This window comes from Corvus brachyrhynchos, unplaced genomic scaffold (assembly GCF_000691975.1).
Source record: "Corvus brachyrhynchos isolate BGI_N302 unplaced genomic scaffold, ASM69197v1 scaffold319, whole genome shotgun sequence".
NCBI classification, from domain to species: domain Eukaryota; kingdom Metazoa; phylum Chordata; class Aves; order Passeriformes; family Corvidae; genus Corvus; species Corvus brachyrhynchos.
The window spans coordinates 1,414,787-1,424,364 of record NW_008246065.1 but is presented as its reverse complement, the minus strand read 5'-3'; the positions used below and the strand labels follow the sequence as shown (position 1 = coordinate 1,424,364).

The following is a 9,578-nucleotide window of genomic DNA, read 5'->3' as shown; positions in this document are numbered from 1 at the left end:
TGCATCCAGGCCACGTCGGGGGGGCCTGGCGTCATCCAGGGCACGTCTGGGAGGCCGGTCATCATCCAGGGCACGTCTGGGGGGCCTGTCGTCATCCAGGGCACGTCTGGGGGGCCTGTCGTCATCCAGGGCACGTCTGGGAGGCCTGTCGTCATCTGCAGCTCGCCAGCTCCCTCTGTCATCATCCAAACCACGCCGGGGCGGCCTGTCCTCATCCAATCCACGTCTGGGGGGCCTGTCCTCTTCCCCTTCTCGCCTTGGAGGCCTGTCCTCATCCCCTTCCCGTCGAGGTGGCCTGTCCTCTGCTGATTCCAGAGGACGCTCCTTTTCATCTGCAGGACCACGCCGGGGCAGATCATCCCCTCGCCGAGGCAGATCGTCCCCTCGTCGGAAAGGTCTTTCATCATCTCTGGGATCTCCTCGACGCCAGTCTCTACAAAACCACAGGGAACGAGTGAGAAGTGGAAGGTGACATCCAGGAAAGCTTTACATCAACAGTATCAAACCCCTCAAAGCCATTTCTGACTGCACCCACTTGGCGAGTGGTTCCAAACACAGTATGCAGTTTCAAAATACACCTTCTAATGCCCTTCATTGCTATGGGAAAGCAGTAGGTCACTGTCCCTACAGCTTCAGTAAAGACTAAGCAGTTCATCATCTCCTTCAAAATTACAGTTTGGACAGTCCCCTGTTGGTTATCTGCTGCAACACAACAGAGAAGAGGGTTGGCTTCTACACCAGGTGACAAACTTCAGTGAAGTCTGAAAGAATCAGTATTAAATAATGCCACAACCATCAGTTAAGTATGCCCCTTCTCCAAGCACATGCCACCCTTACACACCATTTAGTCTACTGCCTACAGGATTTACACATACATTTAGACCATAAACCCTGTTTTTGTCACCAGATTAATTTCTTTATTTCAGGAAATTAACCTTCCTCAGCAATAATAAAAAAGAAACAAGGAATAGAACATCACAGAAATTTATTGGTACCTGCTTCCTGGCACAAGAAGAGAAGCTGCACTGGGGTTGAGTCTCATGGATTAAAAAAAAAAAACCCAAAACATAACAAAAAGAACACCCCAAGGTTTAGAGATCCACTATGCTACTAAAATGTAAACAAAACCCAGCAATGACTTGCTACAAAACAACAGATGTAGGACTTGAAGAGGTGAGAACAAAGAGATAACAGTTTGTGACAACTCAGAGTCTCAAGAATTTTGAGGAATTGTAAGCAGTGCATTTCTGGGTTTGGAAGAATAAGGGAGAATGCAATTATCATTGATCTGTGAGGTAAAAACCAAGCCATGGAGATTGTTAATTTCCATTTAGAGTCAAATTGGATAATCTTCCCCTTTGAAAAATCTGATTATTTTGCCATAAAAGACATGTGGAAGATTGGTTATAATGTTTATCAGATGAACAAGTATTTAATTCATTCAGATACCGTTTCAGGGTCTTAGGATTTTTAAATCTATTTAAACTATTACTTTTAAACTACCACTACTCTAATCCATTTCTAGAAAAGCTGAATGAGAAATGAGTAAGACAAGCTGTATCACTCTGTGTGGAAAAAAAAAATCCACTGACGCATACAAATAAGTGCATTAAACACTTCACAAAATCACAGGATGGTTTGGGTTGGAAGAGACCTTGAAGATCATCTCATCCCCCCCCCTGCCACAGGCAGGGACACTTCCGTTATCCCAGGTTGCTCCAAGACCCATCCAACCTGGCCTGGAACACTTCCAGGGATGGGGCAGCCACAACTTAGGCAATACGTGAGTAGTGAGAGGCTTCACCCAGGAGTTTCATCCAATTGTTAGATTCTGCAGTTCATGAGAAAAGTGGATCACTACCAGGAATGGCAACACAGCTTTTAAGGAAAGATGGAATTCCATTTTGTTTATCAAGAGATCACACCCTTCTAAAACATTGTAAGAAATTACTACAGAGAGAAAGAGTCAATTAATTTGCTTCCACTGGAGTCAGAGTGAGCAGTAATGGATTTAAATTGCTTACTGGAAATTAGGCTTAGACACTTATAAAAATCTATATACCTGCAAGGCTAATTAAGCAATAAAACATACTGCCAATTGGAACCAACAGTGTTATCTCCATCAGCACAGGCTTTTAAGAACAACTAGATGTGCACCACCCGAAATATTTTTAGCTACAGCTCATCCTGATGTGGAGCAAAAAAATGGACAAATGTTAAAAATCTTGTTTTCTACAATTGTATAAACACTGTTCATTATTAATAAACATATCCAAAATAGATGTAAACAAGTGTGAATTTATTTTTATTTTTAAATCCAAAGTAGCTTCAGAATATTCTTCCTTCAGAAATCTATTCCTCCCTGTTCAACACAGTTCTTCAGAACTTAGTTTAATATATGGCATGTTTTCTGCTCTGTGATTCACTCTGGGACTTGCATAGTTACTGTCAGTTTTCTAGATGGAAAATCTCAGAATTTCATCATCCAGGAAACCTGCATTTGCTTGTCATCCTTCCCCATTCTGTATTTATAGCACTGACACCAATGTTTGAGTGGGAGAGAAATTGTTAATTTAAAAAGGAATCCAAGTAAGCAAGTTGTTTATCACACACAAAAGGTGTCTGCTTGCCTTCACATATCTAAGCCAAATAAAACAGGAATGTTATCTGAGCATGGTTCCAAGATAAAACCTCTCTCTCATTCCGAGATTCTTACAAAGCAACTTTATAATAGAACGTAATTTTCAGAGATGTAAAGGCACAAGATAATTACTCAGGGCAGCTTTAGCAGCAGCAACAAAATGGGAGTCTCCATACTTTGATCCCAATATAACTGGGGCTAAGTAACCCCTGATTACCTCTCCACTGGTGCTCGACGCCACTCAGATTCCGGCTCACCACCTCTTCTCCAGGAGCTTTCAGACTCCCTGTCACCCCAACGAGATTCCTGCGTGTCAAAAGAAATTAGGAACATTCTCTCTGAATACTTTAAAATGAAGATATTCAACATATAATTTACTTTTGAGCATGTTATGCCATTAAAAACTCACTTGTCCCACTGTAGAACACTAAACTATCAGGAGTTTGAGTAACTAAAGCGTGGTTTTAACTGACTTTATTGTTTCTGGAAGAGTTGAAACAATAATACGGTTCCCCTTGTGCCACATACTTTACCAGTAGGGTAGGATATATGCAAATACACTAAAAAGATTATGAACAAGTGTATGAACAATTGAACAACAGCTACAGTCAGCCATAGCCACTACCTGTTGACACAACGGAGATGTTCTAACAGTTTCACTTTTCCTGGGATTTTATGAGAACAGGAACGAACTTAAGGAATTATTTGCTTTTGTGCTTTCTAATCTCCTCAGGAAATGTAACTGAATACACTGAAAGCTCTCTGTGGAAGGACAGTTTTGTTCTCAATACCCAGAAGAGGTGAGGTATTAGTGATTCACAATGGTTGCAGGGCAAAGCAATAATCAATCTGCATTCTTTTAAAATGAAGTTAAAATGTCTTTCTCCATTGACAGACAAACCATTTAAGCAAATTTTTATGCCTTAATTCCACCACAAGAAACTAGTTAGCTAAACCATCTAAAACACCTGATTCACATAATCACACAACCTCTTCATAAGAAGGGTATTCCAGTTTTAAACCCCTCTTTGAAAAGTGCTTTTATTTGCCGATATGGGTTAACCAAGATCTTGCACATCCACTGCTCTGTCTCCTTAAATGCTTTTGAAATAACCCCAAATAACAACGGTGAGAAAAGAACCCCAAAACTGCAAATGGAATTTCTGGGGTGGTGCAGGTATCTCTCTCAGAACCCGAGCCAGCTTTTCCACATAATCAAGTGCCCACAGATAGGAGACCTCTTATGTAAAAAATACCCATCATGATTACCTTACCTGACAGACTATCAAAAGAATTTATACAAGCTGGTAACTTATCTTCATGGCGTTACTCAATGAAATATGTATTAAACAAAGAGAAAAGCTGGAGGGGATGAAATTTAAAAGCAGTTCTCTTGAATGGCAGTTCTGAAAAAGTGGGAGTTATGGTACTTACATTCTTTTAAACAATTAAACATTTCCAAGTAACTTTTGTTTTGTTTCCTATTGGACTGGAATAACGAATTCTCCCAATCCAAGTTATATTTGTTAACAGAAAGTTGCACACACCTCTTGGTTTTATGTTATTGCGTATTTCTTATAAAATATAAAACTGCACTTTTATGTTTAAGCTGGGGGGGATTTTCCTTGATTATCTACTTGAATTCCTGACTTTTGCATGAGTCACTGCACTTGCTTCCAATAGTTTTCTTTCTATGTTAAAGAAAATTTTGTCCAATATTCATTTCAGTCTTTATTAATTTAGTTTTTAAACAGCTTGGAGATCTTAGTAGTTTCTTTACTTTACTCTATTACTAAACTAGAGATTCCAGATCCTGAGAGTGAGCTGAAACTAAGTGACAGTAATTTAACTATTAAATTAGCCACTCACACTACGACTACACAAAAAATAAATAAACCTATGATTTTGCAGTGCTAACACCTTCTTTCAAATCTACAGAAGGAGCAGTCAGAAAGAAACAAACCTGCAGGTATTACCCACCTTCCTTGAAAATGGGTCATCCAGACCTCTCCTTTCTTCTTCTCGACGGCGCTCTCTTTCCTCTATCTCCATTTCTCTTTGACGTTTTTTCTTCTCCAGCTCCTCCAGTTTTTTGACTCGCTCCTGGTACTCTCGCTGCTCCTGCTCGCGTTTCTCGCGCTCGATGCGCTCTTTCTCCTCACGCTCTGCACAGTTGGAAACACACAGAGAACTTATTACCAACACAAATTCCATTGCTTTGCTGTATCCACAGAAGGGTTACGCAATACAATCTCTCCCCTTTGACTCTATAAAAAATAAACACAAAAAAATACAAGCATTTCATATGATGTGTTTAGCTAACCACAGATCCTGTTTTCTGGAAGTCTCCTAAATCAAAAGCAGTAAGAAAAGGAACCCTGATACATCCATTAATGAGACATCTTGAGCAGTTAGCAAGAAAGAAAAAGGTCCAATACCTGCATGTTAATTCAATGTACACACCATAACTACCTCAAACATGGTAGAGGGTCCCTTCCTTAGGAAAGGCCAAACAAAAAAATCAGCTAACAATGTCAGAAATTTCGATATTCATGACTGCTTCAGTTTTTGTTTGTTTTTTAAATACTGCATTATTATGAACTCTCATACATAAAATCTTCATCCTCCAATTGACAAATAGGGCAGAAATTCCTCCTACAGGATGCCAACCACCTCTTCTCTTCTAAAGCCCTGAAACGGGCTATATGGGCTACCACACAAAGTAATTCACAAAGAAAGGTGTGTGAGTCGTTTACAATTCCGGAGTTCTTGATCTGACACCACTGTTCCCTTTCTTTTCTCTTTAAGATGCGCACAAACAAGTGGCCAGAACTCAAAACTAAAGGCTAAAATCTAAGACTCAATTTTTCATTAGCCTCCCTTACTTCATCTCCTTCTTCACCCATGTCTAGGCGCTACAAAGCTTTACCTTCCTGTCTATGCTGCACAGGTAAGCAAGGAAGGTGCGACAACTGGAAGTTGAAAAGACTTCCTCCAAACTCATGAAGCAGGGAAACCAGACATCAGCTGTGTTACACAAATGGAATGGCTCGAGGATGCAAAGGATAAAAGAGTCACATTCTCAATCTCACCTTTGAGCAGCTGCTCCTCCCGTAGCCTTTGCTCCTCTTCCTCCTTCTCCCTGTAGTAAGTGATGCGTCTCTCCTCTTTGCGCTGCTTCTTGCGCTCCTCCAGACGGTTCCGCCTCTCCTCTGCCAACCGCTCCTGGAACTGCTTGAGTTTATCCTGAAATACCAACAAGACAGCTCAGAACACCACAGCTGTAATGTCTATGAGCTGAGCAGTTACACAAATTGTTAAATAAAGCTATACAGAAACTCGAAACAAGTGCAACATATTAATTTTGCTCCACTGAAAAACGACCTGTTCACCATTTCCATCTCTTCTGCAATTAATTTTGTGTTAGACAATACCCTCCAATTCAGAAGAAAGACAATTAAATCATCATGCACAATATTAGCCTTTTATCTGCTTTTTTGAAAAAGGGATTGCTTAACTAATAATTTATCTGTACTTAAAATACATTACCCAAAATTATCCCTATTATTGCAAAGAATCATATGCAGTTACTAATTTATATTAACATAACACCTCTTCTGCCTTTTTTTTTTGGTAAAGCCAGTTTTTACTGCAACATAGCCAAACAGTCAAAGCTATAAACAGTCTCAGGAAATGAAAAATTTTAAAATGTACAGCAAGAAACAAAGGCACAGTTCTTTCCCTGACCTTGTGGTCTGATTCATTTTTAAATTTTGGAAACACAAAACACAGCTTGAACAAACAAATACTTGAACTGTCAAAATAATTCCCAGATTCAAACATAATGATAATAAAAAAGAGACAAGTATTTCCACCTATTTTTCAGCTTCAGTATGATTGTCAGTATTTACTCCATCACCACAGTAAGTTCAAGTACTTCTGCAGACACAGCTGCCTGCCTATGACACCCAGTGATCCCTTACCAAGAGTATTGAAATCAACAATTTACCCCTCCTTTATTTTTCATATAAGCTAGTCCAGAAATTGTCAAAAATTTAAAGTGATAATACCCTAGGAATGGGTGCAAGAAATTTAATTTAAAAGTCAAAGCAGAAAATAAGCAATTCCACACTTCTGAACCATTTTAAATACTAGTTTGTTTCCAGTTTAATGAAGAATCCCTGGGTCTCAGTTTTAGCTCCTCACTTTAGGGCTGTACTTTGTTAACAATGCCTTGTCTCATGTACCTCATAAACTGTTCGCCGTGATGCTTTGAGCCTGGCTTCAAATAAATCTCTATCCTCCAACATCCTGGAGAGTCTGCTCTTGTGCTCAAGGGCTTTCTCACGCTCCAGCTGCAGGGTGGTGATCTGAAAATAGAAAATATAAAAGTATAACTTCACTATATCTTTGGATTCAATCTACCCCAGCCACTAGAAAGAGGAATTCTCTCTTCCTCTTTCAGAGCAAAGATAGAAGAAATTGCTGTCCACTAGAAAAATGAAATCACAAAGCTAACATTTCAATCTTCCTTTCTTTTTTGAAAAGAGATGGGGAAAAAAACCCAAACAGTGCAAAACACACTATTTTTCATGCATTGCTAATGCACTTTATCAACTGAACAAAAAATTCTTACCCTTTCTTCTTCCTGTTGCTCCCATAGCTCCATATCATGCACTCTTTGCTCCTCATAGGCAGTCTTTATCAGAGGAATTTCTTCCAAGCGTTTTGCTCTTTCAAAATAGTCAATCTGAATAAAGATAACACATCTTTTAGAATGACATAATGCACATAAACCCCTGCTTTCTGGAGAATCCTGCAATATATATAACAACCACACTGGACCATCAAAGATCAACCCAACCAAGAACCTGCCTCTACCACTGGCAACTAAGTGCACTCCCAGGCACAGATGCAGGAATAGAGACAGGCACATCACAGTACTCTTCAGCATCACCCATTTTCAGCTCCCAGCATTTTCTGTGTTGGAAGTATTTTGGTATTTTAAACATCAGTGGATTTTCTCTCTTGTCCTTCTGAACTCAAAGCTTTTCATGTACAACAATGTACTTTGGAAAGAACTCCTGCATGTCTGTGGCTCACAGCATGAAGATCCAACTTCTACCTACGAACAGTTCTGAACACAGCTCCTGCTGGCTTCATTTGATGCTTCTCACTCCACTACCCGTTGCAGGCAGTGCAAGAACAACTGCTCCCACTATCAGCTCTTACAACAGGTACACTCTTACAGACTGGTACCACATCCTCTCTCTAGAAATCTGTCAGACAGAGGGGTACAATTTTACAAAGACATTTCTCCCACGGAAGCCAATCCGCATCATTGACAATTCTTGTTGGCCTCCTGTCAAACTTCCAGCTCAGCTGCATCCTTTTAGACGTAAAAAACCAGAGCTGCAGACAGTGCTCAAAATGCAGAAGAACCAAGTTCTCACTGCTGGCAAAGAATGTTAAGTTTGGAGCCCATCATTTAATATGCAAAGCCAAAGACTGGGAGATTCTTTTCCCTGCCTTCCCTATATAAAGTTTTTAAATCTATCTAACCAGAACATAATTCAAAGGCCTTCTTTTGTCACGCAACTAAGTTGGGGTTTTTTGTGAAGAACTTTGTAAAAAGCTTTTTTGGAATTCCAACTTAGTTACATCCATCAGATCAGCCTTACAAATATGGTTGCTTTGACAGCTTCAGAGAACTCCAAGAGGAAGCCCTTGCTAACATTCCTTTTATAGAAGCTGCACTGACTTTTCCAGGTAGATCATATTCACTCAGGTGACTACTAATTCTATTGTTTAATGTATTTTCTGCTCCTCTGTCCAGTATAAGCAACAGCTTTACAGGCCCGCAGTGTCAAAGATTCTCACAGGAATCCTTTTAACTAACTTGCGACTTTCTACTTGCCATTTTTATTCAAATGAGTTTTAAGTGACCCAAGTCACCAACTGTACCACAAAACCCCTGTTTCATTCCTGAATACGGCAGGAAGTCCTGGGTGAGTTTCACCTTGCCCAGGTCATGTGTTTCTATTTATGTCACATTTCTCACACTTTTATAGCTACCCATGTTTCAGACAGATCCTTTTCTGCCATCTAGGAGGGCTCTAGCAGTGGAGTTTCCTCTGTTTCAGTGAGGACTAACACAATTAATTTAGCATCTCTGTAATGGTCTCACATCTAAACATTTAACCTATTCTGAAAATTTTTTAATTACAAGTCTTCCCAACTACGACTCAGTTCACATCCAGCTTAAGGGTCCTTTTTCAAATCAACTCCATTATTTAGAGCGATTTTTGCACCGAAACCGGAGACCCAACTGGTATATAACGCATTTACCTTTCCTTAGTATCAAACAATAACACTTCCAATATTATATATATATATATGTGTGTGTATGCACATATACATATCAACACAGGAGATCACATTCACTAAAAAACTGTATTGACATTTGTACCCTTCCTGCTTTGTACCTTTTTCTCCTGATTCTTCAGTCGTTCCTGCAGTTCCTTCTTTTCTTTTTCCAGCTGTTCCACTTGTTTAGCCATAATAAAGTCAGGATCCAATTCCTCAAGATCCTACAACCAAGTAAAGTTATCAATACAAAAGGGAGAAGAAAGTCCCACAAAAGGTAGTCTTTACTCCCCCAGGCCAAAAAGGTCCCATCCAAACCCAGAACTGAAGTTTACTTACACAGTCTCATTTCTAAGAGACTGTTTGTAAGACCAATTGCAGGACAAACCCACGAAATTCAGGTAGCCCAGCAATGTAACACTGAAAGCATAACAAAATAACTTCCCACTGCAACAATAAATCACCTACCTCAATATCAATATCTTTAAATGCTTTGGCTCCCAGTTCAGTCTTCTTAATCTGCTCCAAGCGCTCCCGAACAGTTTTCTTTTTGATCTGCTCATGCTCCTGC

General features: G+C 39.8%; 1 protein-coding gene across 1 annotated transcript in view; it reads right to left on the bottom strand.

Moving 5' to 3' along the window:
* EIF3A (eukaryotic translation initiation factor 3 subunit A) overlaps positions 1–9,578 on the bottom strand; it is a 25,557-nt gene that overhangs the window by 5,099 nt on the left and 10,880 nt on the right. The window contains exons 12-19 of the mRNA XM_008643206.2: positions 9,476–9,577; positions 9,127–9,231; positions 7,278–7,391; positions 6,889–7,011; positions 5,734–5,887; positions 4,622–4,806; positions 2,859–2,947; positions 4–433 (exon numbers count right to left, since the gene is read on the bottom strand). Coding sequence (XP_008641428.1) covers positions 4–433; positions 2,859–2,947; positions 4,622–4,806; positions 5,734–5,887; positions 6,889–7,011; positions 7,278–7,391; positions 9,127–9,231; positions 9,476–9,577 — 1,302 coding nt within the window. The remainder of the gene's footprint in view (positions 1–3; positions 434–2,858; positions 2,948–4,621; positions 4,807–5,733; positions 5,888–6,888; positions 7,012–7,277; positions 7,392–9,126; positions 9,232–9,475; position 9,578) is intronic.